At 38.1% G+C, this 20,885-nt stretch overlaps 1 protein-coding gene across 15 annotated transcripts in view; it reads left to right on the top strand.

Annotated features, from left to right (window-relative positions):
* LOC122841138 (adhesion G protein-coupled receptor L2-like) overlaps positions 1-20,885 on the top strand; it is a 129,770-nt gene that overhangs the window by 73,012 nt on the left and 35,873 nt on the right. For 11 of the 15 annotated variants that reach the window (XM_044134183.1, XM_044134185.1, XM_044134187.1 and 8 more), the window contains 4 exons: positions 10,932-11,228; positions 14,548-14,648; positions 17,334-17,519; positions 20,589-20,627. In XM_044134183.1, the coding sequence (XP_043990118.1) occupies positions 10,932-11,228; positions 14,548-14,648; positions 17,334-17,519; positions 20,589-20,627 (623 nt within the window). The remainder of the gene's footprint in view (positions 1-10,931; positions 11,229-14,547; positions 14,649-17,333; positions 17,520-20,588; positions 20,628-20,885) is intronic. The other 4 variants (XM_044134198.1, XM_044134188.1, XM_044134186.1 and 1 more) reach the window with 1 other exon arrangement.

Here is a 20,885-nt window from a genome sequence, read left to right as displayed (position 1 = left end):
AATTAAGCCAGTCATAATTAGGTTTAAAGTAGTTTTTTCATTTTTTCATTTTACCAACATATTTCTTCTGACTGGAGGCAATGTTAATGTTTTGGAATCACTTGAATCCAGTAGAGAATCTGCCCAAAAGTTTTTCCATCGTCTATGGAAAAAAGTATATATAACTCTTCCATTTTTCATTAGTTCAGGAGAAATGCCTGCCTCATTTCCTATCAAAAACAGACTTCTCGGTTCAGTAGAAATGAATTTAATTCAAAGCTGTTTTAATCTTGACCTTAACCGTATGTCCAGCTGCTCCCATCAAGAACATTTACTTTCTTGATGTATGTATGTGGTTGTTGTGTTTCTAGATTGAAAATATTATTATCCCAGATCACAAAACATCTTAAATTGTTATTAGTATAACCCAGTATTAGATTCTGAAATTTAAGCTTATTTGAATTAGTCCAAACTCCAAAGAAGCAATGAAATATCTTTAGATTTATTAGCAATTTTTATTGAAAATTGTTCATCAGTTCATAAAAAGCATCAATCATAAATTGGAAAGAAAATTAGGAAGAAAAATGACAAATACACTGAAATATTACACAAATAAATTTTACATTAAAACAATGGTTAAATATTCAAAGAAAGAACACAAGCAAGATACACAACAGTATTGCTTATCAGCAGTTCACTTTATATTTTCTGTATACAGTCAATAAATATAATTGAAAAGAACTGTTTCAATAAAACACATAACTGAGCTACAACTCACTATGAAGATGATTCTGGTTTCTGGGCCAGTTGTGAAAAACCTGAATATAGTTTTGCTAAGCAGGGTCAGTTTATGAGCATGTGGGCCCCAGGGCCAGGAGTCAGATTGGATGCTCTACTTTCACAAGTATATAAGTTGCAATAGAATGATAGTTAGGTATAAAACTTTTCCTCATGATAACAGTTTTTCCACAACTCATCAATCTGTGTACTTTCTGAAAAGATTCTTGTAAACAAGGCAACATTTCTAAGAGAAACCTGGAAGTTTACATTTGCTTCCCGTTATGAAGTTCTAATGTTAAGTGCGGCTAAGACATTATTTTTAAATAGTTTTGTTTTGGTCATTTACATGAATATTCAACAAATTAGAACACTTAACGATATCGACTTGCACCCTGTAAGAAACATACCAGTACTTTTTGCTTTATCAATATTGCACAGACTGAACATTGTGCAGTCCTAGTTATGTTTTTTTTTTTTTAAACTTATGAATATTTTGGATAGGGGTTGCCATGGGGCTTGAAATCTGATTCCTGACCTGTGCTACTGAAGACAGAGATATGGGGCAAGGTTGATTTTTAGAATGGAGACTGTGTGCTCCTGAACTTTGGCCTCATGTCACCAGATCTTGTTTGTTTTCCCGGGAATCTCCGAAGACTCAATTAAAAGTATGTTGGAGTTGATATGAAAACTACTCAAACTTTGATGAGTTCGTCATGCGTGCAAACTGCTAGCTCAACTGCTCACGTCCTGATTTATGTAAATGTAATTAACAAGTGAATTATCATAATTACTCTCTGTGTCTCTAAAGGGTCTCGGGAAGAGGAGGGAAGTAGCCATCACAAAGCATTTCCAGTGAAGGGTTTAATGTGCTCTCTCAGCTACTGTAATGCCTGGGTAAACATAAATGCCACATAGGCTCGGCGTCGCCACTTGCTGCAGTAACACAACACAGTTGTTGATATCACCCATTAGTCTTAGAGCTGGTTTTGTGCTACTGTTCTGACACGGGGATCCATTCAGAAACCTGTCTTCTCTGCAGAGCTTGTCACAGTGGATCACTGAATGTGTTTCATGAGAGCATTTAGTGATGTTGTGTTCTGAAGGAGGCAGATCTGAATATGCTAAGGCCATCCTCAGCGGCAGCAGCAGTATGCTCTATAAAGGGCTCTTGAAAATAATTGGTCCTTGTTTATTAGTTTTTTCCCCTTTTCCCAGATCTACACCTCTAATTCTGTACTGTGAAGCTGTTAGGAATTATTGCTGGTCGTGATATGTCGCTGAATTAAACAACGTACTCTGCAGGGTAGTCTAATCGTGCTGAAATAATGTCTCACTCTCTGAAACTGAGGAGCACTTGAGGCATAAAGGAAATTAATTGTGCCCATTAAGATTCATCGACCACTGAAGGAAGTTACACCGAAACCAGAGCATCTTCTCTGCTTTTATTTCCTGTCGGTAACAGCAGGCGTCGCCGTCCTTTTCTGTCAGTGGCATCAACCTTGACAGAGATTCTCTTACTCGAGAGACGCTGGAACAGCAGCGTGATTATGGGCTCATTTTAGGAGAGTTTTGGAAAAGTGATCAAATCGGGAGAAAATTGACTTCAGCAACTTGTCTGCTCCTTTACCTTGCAGGAGAGGTTGTGTAACTAGTGAAGGCTGCTCAATTCTGGCCTCCGGTTGAGGCGATTAGCTCGGGTCATTCCACATATTGATCTCTCTACTTATTGTTCCAAACAATTCACGGAGAATTAGCAGAAACATTAGCAGGCTTCTAATGCTTTGCGAACACAAGCCAATATTGGGAGAGTGCACGTCCTCAGATGTTTTGACCACCCCTTCCACCACCACCACCACCACCCAAAAAAACCTAAAGGTTGTAGCTAGAAAACCTATAGGGACATCCGTAAGGCATTCTCTGTGATGTACAAAGGCATTAACTGATTTCTTAGCCAGTAACTGCAGAGAACATTTCAAACTAACAAGGAGAGAAAGGGGAAAATGAATTTGTCTTTGAGGTAGCATTGATTGGAGACCTTAAAGAGGAGAGGCGTAAAATTGATGGCTTTGTTCAAAAGGCTTAGCTCCTTGGAGCATTCTGGTAGAACTGAACAATAAGTGGGCTCTGCGTTAGAAGAAAAAGGGGGAGGGGGAGTGGCATTTTGCTTTCCACATATGCATTGGCTAGTTACTGGTGTCGAGGTTTCTAAAAGTTACAGTTTCATAACAGCTAAATTTTCCATTATACCATATTTAAATGCGATCCCAGACGAGGTTTCTTGACTACACAGAGTTTTCTTGATGTATTGAAAATCAAGCACACATCAGCTGGCAGAAAAATGATTCACTCCTACATGATTTTTTCTCAACTTCAGAAATAATTGTTTCTTTTTCTAAATTACTTGGAAAGTTTCACAGGAACTATCATTAAAATGCTTTTTACACCTTTCAAGTTGTAATTAAAAATAAATAAATAAATAAATAAATTGCACTTGCATTAACCTTTTCCGGACTTGCTAATTTACTTGTCAATTTTTTAGAATCTTCCGAATAAGTTGTAACTATGTGCAATTTGTTAAATATATATTTGTCATGATTTTGCTAAAATGTTTGCTTTTTATTATTAGATAAGTTCACTCTTCTTGATTAACCAAGTTCTTAAAAAGAGAAAAACAGAATTGAGAAAAGAGAAAAGAAAAAAAAAATATATATATATATATATATATATGTATATATATATATATATATATATATATATATATATATAGACAGAGAGAGAGAAAGAGAGAGGTCAGCAACCTGTCAAGATATCCCCGTGTTTTGAAATCCTGGGTCAGAACCAGTGCGGATAAAGCGTTTACTTTGATCATCCTTTGATGATTCTTTGGTAGATGTTGTAGTTTTGAGTCCGACAAAAAAAATGAAGGAATTACAAGATTATGCTCTTTTTTTGGATCAAAGGATTTGTCTCCAACCTTTATCTTGCTTTTAGTACCCAAAAACAGTGCATCAAAGTACGCGCTTGATTATAGACTGAAGTTTAGATTTGAAGTTTGAATTTAATTAATGGATATTAAAAGTTTAAATTAGGCATTTGACCTAACATTTTCCTTACTTACGTTTTTCTTTCGGTCAATGCAGACCTATTTCCACATAGAAAGAAGTTTGTCTCTGCGACAGACTGGCGACCTGTCCAGGGTGTACCCCGCCTCTCGCCCGGGACGCAGCTGGAGATAGGCACCAGCAACCCTCCCGACCCCATTAGGGAAGAAGGGTGTAAAGAAAATGGATGGATGGATGGATGGAAGAAGTTTGTCTATTGTCTTTTTTTGTTGTTTTGTTCTGGCTATACCAAGCCTTCCATCTTGCTCAGCTTTGCTTTGCTTTTATATCTTCGTTTGACACCTCCAGGTGAGCCTTGAAGACTGTGAACATTTATAGATGTATCACGCGCTAAGCCTGTGCTCCACGCTCTAAAACATGTTTGGCAGCAGAAATAGAGTCTGAAGCAAAAGAAGTCAGGGGACTTGGAGCAGCCTTAATTGTTCTACTTGCTGGATTATGGCAGGAGACTGTTTTAGTGGACCTCGTAGGTGTACATGACAGGGAGTTTTGGAGTGTTTTGCTCCAAGTGTATTTCTGTCTCTACATATATCTTCCTGTCCGCACGCGTGTGTCTGTATAGCAAGCTGCTTTGCCATCTCCTTCTCCTGAATCAGACTTGTCTCGTTGTGACTGTGTTACGCCTGCTGCTCCACAGTGTTCGGTTTCTTCAGGCCTCATAAATTACCCCACGCAGACACAAGATATGTCAGGCAGAGCTTTTCTCGTCCATGGCTCTTTTAAGGAACAAATGTCAATAAACCTGTCAGCCCAAGAATTTTTGTTTTTTACTACTCTATTTTTTTTATTTTGAAGGAATGATGGAATGCTCCTTAGCATCAAATTCAGGAGTGCGTGGGTTATCTTGTTACTCTTTACTATACATGCTGCCATCATGTAACCCTGAATCAAGCAGAAACAGCACGAGCGCCTATAAACAACCTGATGTAAAATTCATGTCTTGTGGGATTTGTTGCTCTGTCATTAATTATCAGCTCGAGCTCCAGGTGAAGAGGCAACCGAAGCTCAGTTTTCATCCTCTAAGACGTCCTTGTTATTGAGGCGAGTTACACATGGATTTATGGAGAGCCTCATGCACATGATACAGGCTGCATAGAGTCCGACTGTCGTTCTCATCTCTGCTAAGCTGTCCAGCTGCTGGGACAGCTTTAAGTGAATTTTGTAAGTTATGTTGTTTTTAGAAGCTTATACATTTATAGCATCTTAGATGCTGTTGATAACTCTCTTGGTGTCTTTGTGACATCCAGATTAGGTTCCATATGCTAAAGCTAACAGATAGGCTTGAGACCTGCTACAATACTCTGAATATCCTTTTGCTAAATGGAAGTTTTTTCCATTCTATTAGCATCCAATAAAAAAAAAAAAGCTGCGATACCTAGGCTGCAGCATTTGTTAGTTTCAGTGTCATAAACTGGATTTAAATTTAAAAAAAGTTAATTATATTTTGGTAATATTTAAATTACTCCTTATACCTGTGACTTTTTTTTCACCTGCACATTGATACTTGCAGTAGCTAACTTTGAGTCATGTATCAACATTCACAGTAGAAGGGCCACTATGAAGTGCTAAGCATGGTTCATTTACTTACCAGACAAAAAATGTGATGATTTTAGATTCACCGATCAGGTCCCATCATTCTAAAAATGTTCCTATAGACAACCAGTTTCTTGTTGCATCTCTTAACTGAACAATTATTGGTGTTGCACCGCCTCCAACCTCTGTGCACCTTGTAAATAGTAATCAGCTTCTGTGCAAATAAGAGCACGCTGCATGACAACGGTTTAGAGCTTCATAAAGCAGCATGTACCTGAAGCTGTGTCATGGACTGTTTTAAGATACACTCTGCTTAAAACCCTGAAGCACAACATTACTTCAAACATCTTGAACTATCCATTTAATATCTAGCACACAATATAGAGTCTTTTTAATGCCCACCGTGGGAATAGCAGCAGAGAGATGTGGGGTCATGTGAATATTATTTCATATTCTTGCACATTTTAATTTCCTATAAGCCGCGTGTGTCTGTTTATTAGTATACAAGGAGGATTAGCCGTGTAAGTGATTCATCTTCAAAACTGAAACTAATTAAAACAGCTTGATTTGACTGCAAGCTGTCATTGCACTTCCCTTAATAGCAAGCATTAGACAGCTTACAATCTATTTATTCATGCGTCTGTCTCGACAGGTAGAGAATACTCTAACTTTGTAATTTAGGTGAAAAATTATAGCTTTGCTAGTGGGAAAGTTTGAGGTATAAAATCAAGGACAAACAGAATAAGCACTCTTCTCATCAGATGATTACACTTTAATACTTTTTGCCATCTCCCTGTTAGGAATGACTCAAGAGGGCCATAATGTGATGAAACTAATTCTGCTTCATCTCCCACATTTTCAACTGATGATCTTGCGGGATGATATTCCTTTTCCCCTTTAGCTGTGTTTTAATTTACACACTCTGCTTTGACACTGGTCATAGTCATTTTTCAAGTGCTCAATCTCAAACTCTTCCATTATACGAGAGGTAATATTCACCATATGGCAACGCCGTGCTCTTTGGTGTCAGATTTCCCATAAAGAGTGACTTCACTGCCTCTTGAGAGGAATGCAAGCTAATTGGTACAGCCCTCTCTTGGATGAGTGCTATCAGAGGACGCGAGGCTCTTACTGGAGGGAGTTGCTCTTTGCAATCAAAAGAAAATTGTAGAGCGCATGGTGCAGAGGCATCAGAATAAGCCCGCAGATGTGTTGCCTTCTGAGCGCATTACTTTGTGTAGTACAGAGGAGCTGTGTTGCTTAGCTGGCTGTCTTGATGTTACCCACACTTTGATTTGAAGACTTAAGACATGATGTCTACAAGGATCCACAAAGATTTTCTTTGATTAAATAAGGTGAAATGATGGTGGCAAGAGTAAGAAGAATGAAGAGGGAACGGGGAAGATGATGACCAAGTGTTTAATAGCTTAAAAAGCAGAAGCACAATGATTGAAGATTCCTTAAACAATTCCGATTTTTGTAACGCTGTTCTCCTAATTTATTTATTTAGTTGTGTGTTTACAACTGAAAGAGGAAAAAGATAAACATTCTCCAAAAAGTCCCAAGTTGCATATTTTCTGTAATATCTCTGAAAATCTTTGAACAATGACCTTCAGGTTGTAGTTTGATGAAAATAAACTCAACTAAAAACATGACAATCTCTCTTTCTTTGTAAGAAAGATAATGGCGTCAAACCTTAAAACAATAAGTTGCACCAAATCACAAGATTACCATTTTTATTGACTGATCAACCTTAATTTATGCTCAATATCATAAGTCTTAAGCATCTTGTTCATGTAAAGAATCATATTTGCAATCTCATGTGTTAGATTAAGTATAGAGATGCAATATAAGTCACAGCTTGATGCTCAAAGCTTAAAACAATTATCTATCCCGTGATTGCAAATTATAAATCTCATAAAGTAACCTGGAATTGAATTTGTCTATTTGAATGATAACCTTCCAACATTAATTTTCTTCTCCCGATTTTATAAGCTTTTAATTTTTGTCTGATTTTATTTTTAAATTTTTAAAGTAATTAGCCACTTCGTTAAGGTGCCCTTGTGGGGAGGAAAAGGGAATAATGTATTGGATGTTAGCACTGGAAAACAGTATTTAAATACCAGAAAGAACCTACCTGTCTGAATATATACCTTCTCCTTCTGCATCGATGGGTTTTGTTCAGGTACTCCATTTATTTCTGTAATTTTCTATTAAATTATTTCATTTAGATAATTGGAAATTGGACTGCAGTAAATATTAACTAGTTATTTAAGTACTATTGCATTTATATATTTCCAGGAATACGTTTATTGCTTGTTCATTGCAGTGGAAAATTTTGATGGAAAGCATTAAGATGTTCTGGTCAAATCACTGAGAAACTACAGCTAAGTTGTTTTACAGCCAAATCAGCCTAAGTAGCTGGATGCAGCGCTTTTAATAAAGCAGGCTAATGAGATGAACTTAATGAATTTCATTTCTATTTTTACATCAATGCCATTTAGTTAAGTATTTGCTTGTTCATTATTAGTTGTATAATTGTCACACCCTTCACAAATGTTAATCCATATCACAAAGAGTTGAAACAGAAGTAGAGACATTTGGCCATAATGTACAGCAACACAATTAATGAAAATCAAATCCAGCATGCTAACAAAAAATATATTTTTTCCAGTTTTAAGCATAGTGGTGGAGGGGTGGTGATTTGGACTTTATTTGGACCTGAGTACATTGCGCTCTTCTGTGCTTCACACCATTCTAGATTGAAAACTGAAGGCCATCTGTGCGTCAACCAAGGCTTGACTGAATTTGGATCAACAACAAGACATCTACAAATCTACAACAGATTTTTTGGGGGGAGGGGGGGGGGATAACAACAATTGAGATGTAGCAATGGCCCAGCCCGAGTCCAGACCTCGAGCCAACTAAAATGCTGTGGTTGGACATTAACAGAGCTGTTCGTAAAGAATGTCTGCAAAGAATGAAGCAACATTTTACAGGGGAGCGGGCCAGAGTTCCTCCACTGAGATGTGAGAGCCTGATAAAGTTGTACAGAAAACGACTGCTTGAAGTTATTGCTGCCTAAGGTAGTTCTACAAGCTGCTGAGTTTTGGAGTATACTCAACTTTTCCCATGATTGTATAAATCTGTAAGAAAACTGGTATGCATTTGATAAGCTAAACATAACTTCATTTTTGAAGGGACATTTACTTTAGAAAAGCATTTCTTGAAAGTTTTATCTTGAAGGTTCCAGAATAAACAGTACTTTATTTATTGTAAACTTTGGTTCCATTGTTTTTATTTTGCTTCAGATTCCTAAATTCATGAGTGTTATTTATATGTAGTAATTGTTTATTAGATGCAGTTGACAAGACAGAAATTCACAGTGGTTGAGAAACGTCCTTAGCAGTAGTTTTTAATGGACGAAATCCTAAAAGCTGCGGTACTGTAAAAAATTGTATTGGAATATACAACTAAAAGTAAAATATTATTGTGAGCATTAGAACTGTAAAATCTGAAGATTTTTAATGGATAAATATATAAACAATTATTATCTTAAATAATTATTTATTTCCTTTAACATCTAACATGCACAAATGTTTCATCCAAGAGAATCTTTGCAGCGTGTTACAGTGGATCTTTTATGATATAAAAGGGTAAAAGAAAAATATTACTGTTTAAAGATAATTAAAAAGCAGACAATTTGCATGTTGTGATCATTTGCACTTGAACAAGTTGCTTCAGAGGGTTGAGTTGGAGAAATACGCTCTCAGGAGCAAGTTAATCAGGTGATGCAAGCAAGCTGTTACAAACAGCTGCGGATCAGGGATTATATCAGCCTGTGGAAAAGCAGAAGTTTGCTCAGGTATGGAGAGCTTTAATATTCTGAAACCCAATTACACTTGCCCTTATATTGCATTATATGTGTCTATTGAATCAACCAAAGTCAGCCTATGAATCTTCTCACTTTCCCTGACTCAATGAAAAAAACTTTCCCTGCATTAAATAATGTATCAGAAACTTTTTGTTCACTCTTATAGATATCATTGTTCTGTTGGAGCAGCTTGAGAGCCGATATTGACTTTTGGATTAAATACGATAGCTTCTGGAGAGAAAATATACAACAATGAATGTAATATATATAAAAACCCTTTTATCAACTTAAATCTCAAGTTGATTTCATGTTGTTTTTTTTTTACTTTTTTTGTATTACTTTATAACGCAATCAAACCGCACAGGGCTTAGCTGTTAAAGGTCCAGCCATGTTGACCAGGCCAATCTGTGAATGTGTGGCTGGCAGCCACATGATCACTGAATGAGTGCAAGTAAATTGTCCGGGCCCATGTAGGAAAGGAAAAAAGGTCATCCCGTGAAATGTCACATTTGAGACACTCTGTCGCATTTCCTTTTCTCATCATGAGCATCACCTACCACCCCATCATGCTTAGGTGGCCCCTTGGCCTCATCACAGATATCAGCTTTGTAATAAACTCAAATATTTTACCTGAATGAAGAAGCGACGATCCCCCTGACCCGCTGATTGGTGTGAAACAAGAAATGTCGGCTCTGTCACTATTCTCCCCCTGGGAAATGGAGATAGGTGTCTGATGATGGAGTGTCAGATAGCATGATATTGCATTTTCCCAAAAGCACCCAGGGAACATGATGAAGACTATAGTGGTTTCTCGCATGGCCAGACCTCATTGTGGGAAGCTGCTTTTATCTTAAAATACAATCAGCAGGTTGTGGGTAGAAATGTATGGCCTTTCCGAAGACAAGAAGCCTTGGATATCCGCGAAGGCACACAGACACACAAACACTCACTGTGTTTTCTCTTTTATCCATATTGACTCTTCATACTGTATTAAATTTATTGATTTCCCATTCCTGCTCTCATTTCCTAGTTATCTCCAGGCCCTACGCTGCAGATATCAATCTGTGAGCTGGCAGTGATTTTAGGCAGGGACACACCTGAGTAATAGAGCAGACACTGGTTGGGTTGCACACTTTTGTGTGCGTGTGCGTGTGTGTGTGTGTGCGCAGTCATACTCGGATTTGCTTGGTAGGCGTGGACCAAATACAGTGGAATCGCATTATTGCTGATGTATGGTTTTTGCTCGGGGCAGTGCGGTTCTCCTTCCACGCTCCAGCTTTATCAAAGGGAAAAAGGCGAAGTAGGCAGGGAGAAAAAAGGTAAAATGCAGACAGCCTTTGTCTTCATTGTTGACATTTAATCAGCCCAATACGGAGCCTGCTTGGAAGGAATCACTGCTGTGTGAAAGATTGCCCTGCCACTATTGCTTGTCTTGCTTATTGGTTTAAGCAAAATAGAAACGGTGAAAGATAGTGTCTCTTTGTCAGGTTTTTCCCAGTGTTGTTTTGTGAGGGAAAAGAGCAGAGGTGGAATTATAAACGACACCCCCATGAACCTTCTTAATTTTCAGCCAGCAATAACGCTAGCATTCACCGGTATCAAGAAAGCACATCTCTAACAACTTCACCATTCTGTCGCTCCAGTCCCAACCACTGAGGATCCCTCCGTCTCATCATCCGTCCCCAAAACCACCCTGATGTTCACCACCACCATGCCCACCCTGAGAGGGCAGGGCGACACCACTGGAATAGGAGCTGATCCCAGAGAGGGGAGGATACTTTACGAGGACAGCCATGGGTCCGTCACGTCCGAGCCCACTGTGCCTGAGTTGCCCCCGACACCCCGGCGTTTCTGCGAGGCCACCAGGAGGCGAGCCATTGACTGGCCCCAGACGCACACCGGCACCACTGTGGAGAGACCGTGCCCCAAAGGAACCAGAGGTAAGTGTCTAATCCATCATTTTTTATTCAGTTCTTTGTAAAAACTTTCATTGTCTTTAAAAGGCTCAATTTACTTATGCTTTGTCTGGTTTCAACAATTAAACTCTTTTGTTTGAAAGAACAAAATCTGCTCCAGATTAATGCTTTTATTGCCTTAGCTCAGTTTACTATGACTGCCTCTCATGTCTTGTTAGGTTTGCAGTTGTGCCAGACCAGTTGAATTTTCTGATGATGGATTAAGCAGTACTGGGTTTTTATTAGTGGTATCACAGTAAAAGGGACTCAATACACCATGTAATCCATTTAAGATTTTTAGTTGTAGTAGATGTTAAAAACCAACATTAGTACTTCACCAACATGTGCTGCTTTGTGCTGGCATGTCTATAAAATCTCACTAAAGTTCATTGAAGTTTATGAGATTAACATCACAAAACACAAACAATTTCAATGTTTTTTTTAATTACTCAGATTCCTGTGTAATGGTAAACTTCAATGATTGCTGCTAATGTCAGGCAAAGTTTGTTGTTTATGTTGGAGCTTTTGCGAGATTAAAACCCTTATCGTTATTTTGTTGTGAATAAAAATGCATAAGCTTATCTTTGCACTGCTTCAGACTTAACTTACATAAAAGTTATCTTATTAAATTCTCTACAAGCCTATGATTAACAAAAATACTTCACTAAAGTTTTTAAATCCCTCTAATTGATTTAACTAACAAAACCACACAACACAGATTTTACCTCTGCGTTATTAAGAAAAGACCCTAGACATGTAGAAAGAAGAATAAATGTCTGACATTATCTCCTTTATACAGGTCTTTTAATTAAATTAGGTTTTAGAAAAATATAAACATTGTTTCCATTCGCCTTAAGGGTATAAAGAGATGTGTTCTGTATGTGTTCTTAATATTCTTTTGCATTTCCCTAATTCTGAACATCATAAAAAAGTATATTTCATCAGTATAAAAGACAAAGTTAAACTGGTATAGATTTCTTACACAAAGTGATGTAATCAATTGTTTATTTCAATAATTGTGACTTGTAGCTAATGCAAAGCTAACATTTTTCTTCTCTGAAATCTTGAATATTGCATAAAATCAGTAAACAATATTTAATATTTAAATGTCTACCCACTGACAAGTATGTTCACTTACTTTAAAATGAAAGCCAGGCTGCTTTAGTAGTAACGTGCAGCTCCTCTGTGTTGTTGGGCCTGGTGTCTCTTCCCTTTCCTTTGACGATACCTCACAGACTCCCAGTTTGCTGTGCCACCTGTAATACCACAGTCCAATCAAGTGTTGGCACATTTGATTACACTTAGCAGTGTGGCCTGACTTTCAACTTAATAAAACCCAGTGGACCAACACCAACAAATGACATAACTCATTAAAATCATCCCAGACAATTAAATCTTCAAGTAGGACCTCAAGCACATTGAATTTCTCCACCCTTCCGTCGGACTCTATGATCTTGATTTCTGAATGAAATACATTTGAGCTTTGTTCTTGTTCTAGGGCAGTAAAAGAGCCAAACTGGTTTCTGCCTCAATCACCTTATTGGGCTTTTTACAATGGAGATGGCTAAAAGATGCTGAAGTTCTTTGTAAAAGAGGCTACTGTTTTTTTTTTTGTTTTTTTTGTGAAGTAATTGACGTGCACTGTATTTCTAAAATATTATTTGTTGGTTCAAAATATAAAATATTTTCCTGGAAATTGTGCTTTGGATAATAGCATCAAGCCGGACTGATTAAAATAGCAATAATAAATCCAATTATATAGCTATGTGTATTGAAACTATATAGGTTTCACTTTTGAAAGAAATTGCTAAAATAAGGAACTTTTCTGATGTTTTACTCTGAGGCCTCGTTTAGTCTGAAGACACCCATTAGTCCCTTTACCAGCACTAAAAACATGTAAAATTGTTTTCTCTTTACTCTTTTGCTGCTCAATAGTGTCACAGGAAAAGAAAAATCCTAAGCTTCCAAAACACACCTTTAAAAAGTAAAATGTAATATAATTAAACCTATTTCTCATTATGATGCAACCCTATGCTAATGCAGTACAGCACAATCTATAAAATTTAAAACTGCCACATTGTTGATGTGAATCACTGTTTTTCTGAGACACTTTCTGAACAAAAACATAAAACACAATGTGTCCATGCTTTTATTTATTTCAGGAGGCTTGGGTTTGTTCTCATTTGGTACGATGACAGTCGCAATTGGAAAAGTCACTTCTACCACTGACGTTTTAGAATAAAAAAATAAATAAATAAATGAGCAAAAAGCAAGATCCAAAGAATCTGACAGAATCTCTTAAAATGATCCCTATTTGTGTGCTCAGCATAGTGTTATTTCCACCTCTATTTACATGCACCAACTCAGCCACATTTCAGCAGCGAGGCAGCATGTCAGTTTTAAAACCAAAGTGTTGCATGATTAGAGCTTTTTCCTTCATACATCAAGGAGGGAGAAAAAAAAAATCATTATGTACCTTCTTGGTGCTTTTGTGCTATTTCGAAACTCTGGGATAAAAGTGTACAAATAGCAGGGGGGAAACTGTTGCCTGTTTCCAAATGCTCAAGGACAAACAAATAAATGTGACGGACTGTTCATTTCATGAAACAGCATCTCTTCCACTGTAGGTAAATTTAAATAATGCACTTACAGTTTACTTAGTGGAGTTAAAATCTCTGCTGGAAGCATATAAAGTCAGCAGTTAAGGAAGCAGTTTCTCTGCTGTAGTTATGTGTGATTATCTGACAACAACATTGCCGTAGCAATCGCGCTGAAATTACATTTGGAGTAAATATCAGAATCTGGAAGTTCTGTCAGAATAAAAATAGAGGCAGCAGATACAAATACAAAAATAAGAGTGAGATAATGTTTCACAGGGACATAGCGTCAATTTTTGTCTTGTCTGTATGGCAGGGATTAATTAGAGGTAAATGTGATTTTGAAAGATGAGGCAGCATATGAGATGCCGAAAGCTGTGAAATGTGTTGATCCTTAACTGTAAACAAATGTCACTTTGCTTACTCTGTCAGTTCTTTTCCCCTTTCTATCTCAAAACTACACGGACCTTGACAGCTTTTTACTAAACTTTTCCAAACATGCTTTTTTTTCAAGGCAGATATAAAAATTCCTTTCAGCCTTTCAGATCATTTGAAAAATTCTTGTTGCTGCAGAACATTTAGTATCCTTCACAGGAGAGTCTGTATAAATGAGCGATCAGCAGGAGACATTGTATCCGAGCAAGGTTTTGGCTTCCCTCCAACTGTTGTGTTTTTTTTTTTTTTTCTTTTTCTCTGTGCTACTGCAGGCACAGCTACTTTTCTCTGCACCGTGATGGGGACTTGGTGCTCCAAGGGGCCGGACCTCAGCAACTGCACCTCCCACTGGGTGACTCAGGTGGCACAAAAGGTAAAACGGAGCGTTTGCCCATTACAAAACTCAAGTACGGAAGCAGCGATCAAGTACAGAAATCAAACATCTACATTCTGTGTGCAAAGGGTGACCCCTTTCCTTGCTTGGTTTATTTTATGAACAGGTCAAGTGTACTCATCATTGAAACACTTTCTCTTTTTTTGCAAGGGGAGCCAAAGTCATATGGCAGAAAAAAGAATTGCTCTCTCTCTAAAAAAAAAAAAATCAGGCATGAATGCCAAGAGCTGCAGTGTGCTACAGAGAATCAAAGAACCAGGGTTTCTTTCGTCAGTGCTTCTGTTCTTTGATGTTTTGCAGGTAGAGCTGTAGATGTGCAGATAAGAGCTTCAGTAGCCTGAATGCACTATAATAAAACAGGAACAAGCTGCATTCTGAGAGAGAGATTTTTGTTCTCCCTGTTCGAAAAAGCAGAAATGAATGCAGCAGGTTCAGACAGGGATCCTGGGGTGAGGGGACGAGTGATAGTGCGTATGCATCTAAAGAGCTGTGCCCTGATTTTGAGCACTTTATGTGACACAAACAGAATTAGTATGATTTTAAAAAGCTGATGCACGGCGAATCACCTTGGATACTTTTTATACTGTTTCAGCACTATTTCTTTTTGCCATATTATTCCATATTTTCCTCAAATGTAATCTGCAAAGAACAAAGACAATAAAATGAATAAGCAGATATACACATAAATACAAGTTTTTTGCCATTTCAATAAACTGCATTCATACAAAACCGCAGGGACAAAACGAGAGGAAACCTAGCATATTGCAATTATTCTCACATTGGTTCTAAGAAGAGAGAGAGTGATCAGCATTTAATGTCCAGTTTCCAGTAGAAGATTTTTGCAAAGCTTTGACTACTAATTTTAGCCAATGATGATCTCTCATTTGGAGCTATGATTGAGGAAGTAAAAAACAACATTAACTGCATTTGTGTCTAGCCTTCAAGCCATGAGCCAAATACAAAATCATTACAGATTTCTATCTTTAGTATCTCATATTAGCAGTTATCACAGCATGTATTCCAAAAACAGCTAACTGCGAACGAAATCCAGGGAGCCTGCATCTCCACAAGGGCTGACCTATATTAGGAAAACATTCTATGTGTGAGACTATTGACAGATGTTACAATAACAATATGGTTTATGATAAATTAAAAAAATGATAAAGTATGGACATCTTTCTGCTGTGGGTCCAATGCGAATATAAACGCCACATAAGGAATAGTCTATCCAGTAACCGTTTTAAAACTGAAATGCATTTTCTCCATCTCAGCATCATGGTTTTAATGAAAAAGCTGCTTCTCTAAAGCTTTGTTATAATTTCTTAAAGACTTAAACACTTTGTTTACTTCTTCACCTTCTAAACATTTTTATGCTGCATTAGGCAACAAGTCCTGTCACTGACTGTGATAGAGGCATAGAAGTTCTGAATGCATGCTAAATAACTAGCTTATGCTTCTTGCAGTTCAAGAACTTCTGTGTGAATATTCATAAATACAGTAATATTGTGATGATAACTTTACAATATATTTTTAGCTGTAATCTCTACCTTAACTAGGAAATCTCTAAAAGGTTTTTCAAATGAAACATGTTATGAAGGATCAAAAGGATAAAACAGAGAAACTTTGTTGTACTCTGTTCAATTTTCCTATTATCTACTGAAAATGTTGCTTACTCTTACTGTCTCATTCCTTGAATGTTCCACAGACATGTTATATTTTGTGGGAAAGAATATTTTTAAAATTTCTGCACTTCCTTTGACTTTGTTTTTAAACACCTCGCTAATATTAAGAGTAGCTAACCTTGAGTCTTCTTCCTTTAATAACAGCATTAACCGGAATGTACCGGTTGTTACCAGAACATAATAGCTCTTTGGAATGCTGCATTTTACAGATCAGAAAATAGAAGGAAAAAAATAAATAAATAAAAATAATTTTGAGTATCAGAGCTGCTTCTTGTTTACTTTGGGTTGATCAAAGTGATAATTAGCCACCAGCTCAATTCTACAATTTTTAATGAAAATTTTCACAAATTATCTATTTTATTTAATAAAATGTAACCAGGAAGCAATCAAAATATAGCCAGCAGATTTATCAGCTTTGATACATTTTATTTTGGTCCTACCTCTAATATTGATGGATTTATGAATATAATAGTGCTGGTCGTCTGACTGTTCAGTAGCATATTTTTATACAGTCTCATCACCTTTCCTGTAGCTTTAAATTAAATCTCAGACGTATTGAATGAAAATGTGCTTCCTGTGTCTGTAGATGTATTGCTTCCTCCTGCACAAATTGATTCATCACTCACTACAGAACAATCCCACCATGAGAATTAGTATAGATGTAGTCAGTGTATGTACTACGACCATGAGTCACTGCAGAGCTGAGATTGGGTCTAATAATAAATACTATACTACACTAATCACAGAGGACAGCTTATAATTGTTATGTTGGTGTATTTTTTTATACTCCTCTAATGCTTGCGGGTGACTAAAACCTCTATTTTTTGTAAACGAACCGTGTTGCAGTGGATTAGGACTCTGAGATGTATGTGAAATAAATTATTCAAGCCGGCGTTATATAACCATCATCTCAGGCCTTCATCACCCACATTTCCTTGACACCCCCCTTGTTTCCCCTCCCTCCCTCGTCTGCTGTTTTTAGATCCGAAGCGGCGAAAGTGCGGCTAATTTAGCCAATGAGCTGGCTAGGCACACGCAGGGCCCCGTGTTTGCAGGGGACGTCAGCTCCTCCGTGCGGCTGATGGAGCAGCTCGTGGACATCCTGGACGCGCAGCTGCAGGAGCTCCGGCCCAACGAGAAGGACTCCGCCGGGCGCAGCTTCAACAAGGTCTGGCCTGTTGTAACCTCTCATTACACTTTGTTCCCTCCTTTGCCCCTCACTCAGAGTCAGCATAACCCAAGACATTCATTAGCAGGATGCTTATGGATAACACACAGACAAGCCCGTGCACTCTCTCTCTCTCACCCATGCACACACACACACATACGTATCATACTCAAGTCTTAGGTGAATGACGCTAAGGGGCCAGGCCTCTGCCCTGAGGGGGAACCTCATTCCTTTACAGCTCCTGGGTAATTAAGGGCTTTTGGAAAAACAAGCTCACCTGGCAGTTCCACCTTATCCGAGGTAATGGCTACGAGCCCCCCCGCCTTCCCACCCCCACAGAGAATAACTCTTCATTGCTGACAAGTGCAGGACTGCTGTCCTTCGGAGCCTTGGTGGACGCCTTTTGAAAAGAGAGTGGGTCCGAGACATGGCTGCTTCTCTCAGCCGCCAGAGGTACAGCAGAGAGATGAGTGACAGGTTGAAAAATTGCATTATTATTCAGACTCTGCAGACGGCTGTTGCTTGGTAAACAATGTGATATTTTGCTGAAATGACAAGTACAGTTTGTGTCCATATGTTCAGACAGCAACATAACTATCTCTGAGATTACAAACAGCTAGTCTGTTCATAAAGGGGAGTTTTTATGAAGGTTTCCTGCAGTGCTGCTTTGAAATGTCACAAAAAGGGCATAGTGTAACTGAAAACTTCAGGGATTTAACCTCTCTGCAGTGATGTGAAGGTGTACTCAGTGACATTGATGCGCTTTGTTATTACAGCTGCAGATGTACACAAGAGTTTTCTGCCCTTACAGGCTGATATGACGTTACTCCTGAAGCAGGACTTTTTCCTTTGGGAATTCAGTTCTGTTTAGCTTGTCTCAACTTTGTAAAAATTAGCTCCTTGTAAGCACCTTGTCCTGTACTATATATAATGCCTTTCACACATCTATTATTTTGAACCATTTTATTCTGACGCATATCCTGTACAATTCAACTGAAAAAGAAATCAGAACAATTAGTTTAAAAAAAGAAAAGATTTTAACTTGACAATAATCGTCTGCTCTGCCTGGCAAACGTTTAGCAAATCTGTTACATTATGAGGACAACTTTTGTCCACAAACCTCTACAGGGTAACTTAGATTTTCTCTCAGATTTAATTGTAAAACTATAGTCTGGTCATCCCAAAAGTGTTATTATGGAAGAATCACACATTTTGATGTAATTGTATCTGCTTATAGTTCAATATTGAAAGAAGTAACCAGGCATTATGATGCCACCACAATCATGATGTGATTGTGGATCTGATGTTCTTTTGGTGGTACCTTTTAGAAGTGGTGCACACAGTTCAACCTGGCTTCATCTCATTTTCCCACAAGGTTTTGGGAGATTTCAGCCAGGCTTGTTTTGTTTTTCAAAAGTGAGCTGTGTTGAAACCTTAAATTTTAGTCCAGAAAAATGGAAAAGTGGTTGTCCAGCAATGAATACAACCAGTGCTTGATGGAAATTCCATGAGCTCCTTCTCTGCTTTGAGCCACTTGTTACAGTTTCAGTCCTGTCTTTGGATTAATTTTGGAGAAAATTATTTTATTTACAATGCCACTTTTTGGTCTCCAGTTAATGACCAGTGTCTTCATTGTGTCATGGTAAATGTAAATGAAGCCTTGGAATGGCTGGTTCCCTTCTCCTGTCTGATACCTTTGAGCAAATAGATGATTGTGCAAATGAGCAAATTTCAGAAAAATCCTTCTTGGATACCTGGACTATTATTTAGGTTAGTAAAACTCACTAATGATGTAACGGGTCTCCTTAAGAAGACTAAACGAAGCGTTAGTTTAAGGAAATGCACACTTCTGAAGCCAGATTTTTGCAGCTTTAAGATTTATATTTTAATAATCTTTTCAGTTGGGTTGTGCAGGATGCCTCATTAACAGTTGCAGGTGTTGCTCAATTTTGAGCTCTACATGCTCTGTCAACAAACTTCCCCTCAATCAGGAAATCATGCTTTCATGGATGAGCAACAGCAAAAAAAAAAAAAAAAAACAACAAAAACACATTTCTCAAAACAATGACTTACAAATGCACATTTTACTTCTCTGCTGTGGTGTTTCATTTTCTGTTTTTTCTGTTGTTTTTTTTTTTTTTTTATCTTGTTGTGTTTTGCACCTCATGGCTGCTCCGTCTACGGACACTGTATTTCATTTACGACATCTGATATCCTCAGAAAGCAGCCTGCAAATTTATCCCTGTGTAAATGTAAACACAAGTGAAGATAAGCCGCGCCAGTTCTTGGAGTTGGCTTGTCAATTTGCATGCTCTGCAAACAAACAAAAGAGGAAAACAGTGTACATCTGAGCAGCTATGTGCATGGAGTTTGGAAATGTTTATTTGTAAATTTGTTTCCAGGAGGATGAAACCACTAAACCATTGTGTGCCCCTTTAGGTTCCATGCAGCCCCTTCCCTGCAAACTAACAACTCAAATCAAAGTCACAGTCTGCAGAAGTTTTGTGCGTATCCTTAGGTGTTTTGGATGCTGTGGCCTGGATAAAAACGCCTGTGTTGCAGTGGAAGGAGCAGCAGTGTTTGATTTTCTATGGTCTGATTTACTTCCAATGACACAGCCACTTACTTAACGCTAAGAGATTTACAGAGGGTTATAAAAATAACTAGAATTTAATTGTTTTCTCCATCGAATGGAATACAAAGGATTTTATCCTCAGATTGTTTATCCTCTCGGTGTATTTCAACATGCTGCTAATGGGGAGCAACAGAATCTAGTCTCAGTACTTACTCCTTCCCGCTGTCTGTGTGTTTCTTATCTCTTCCTTTCACTCGTATGTGATCCATATTCATAGCAAGGATTTGCCCCTTAACTTCCCCTGGGAAGCTTTTAGATCTGTCTCATTATTTCAAGGTGATAGTTCACAGACCTGTGCCTTTCCTTCTTTTCATTAATACTGTAATTGATAGTAAGTTGCATGGTTTAACGCTTCCTTTTCTCTCACCACCTTCTCTCCCTCTCTCTCTTTACAATCTGTCTCTTATGCTTGATCCTCTTGTTGTGCGGAAAAGCTTCAAAAAAGAGAGAAGACATGCCGAGCGTACATGAAGGTATAACTGCCAGGCTTTTTTCTTTCCCCCCCCTCACATTGCCGTTTCTACCTCCGGCCCCTGACGTCTGACTCTCTTGCATGCGCCTTTATCTTTGGTTGTCTCTGTGCCAGGTGACCCAGCTTGTACGAAAATACAGCGACTCTGTCTGTCTCTGCTCTGCTGTCGGTCCCTTTGAGGATGTCCCTGTCAATATCATTCTGTTTGTGTCTCATTCTCCCTCCTTAATGTCCAATCACTTACACGTCTTCGCCTAAT

The sequence above is a fragment of the Gambusia affinis genome, linkage group LG12, assembly GCF_019740435.1.
Source record: "Gambusia affinis linkage group LG12, SWU_Gaff_1.0, whole genome shotgun sequence".
NCBI lineage: Eukaryota > Metazoa > Chordata > Actinopteri > Cyprinodontiformes > Poeciliidae > Gambusia > Gambusia affinis.
Note: the sequence above shows the minus strand (reverse complement) of the source record. Positions and strands in the feature narration are given on the sequence as shown.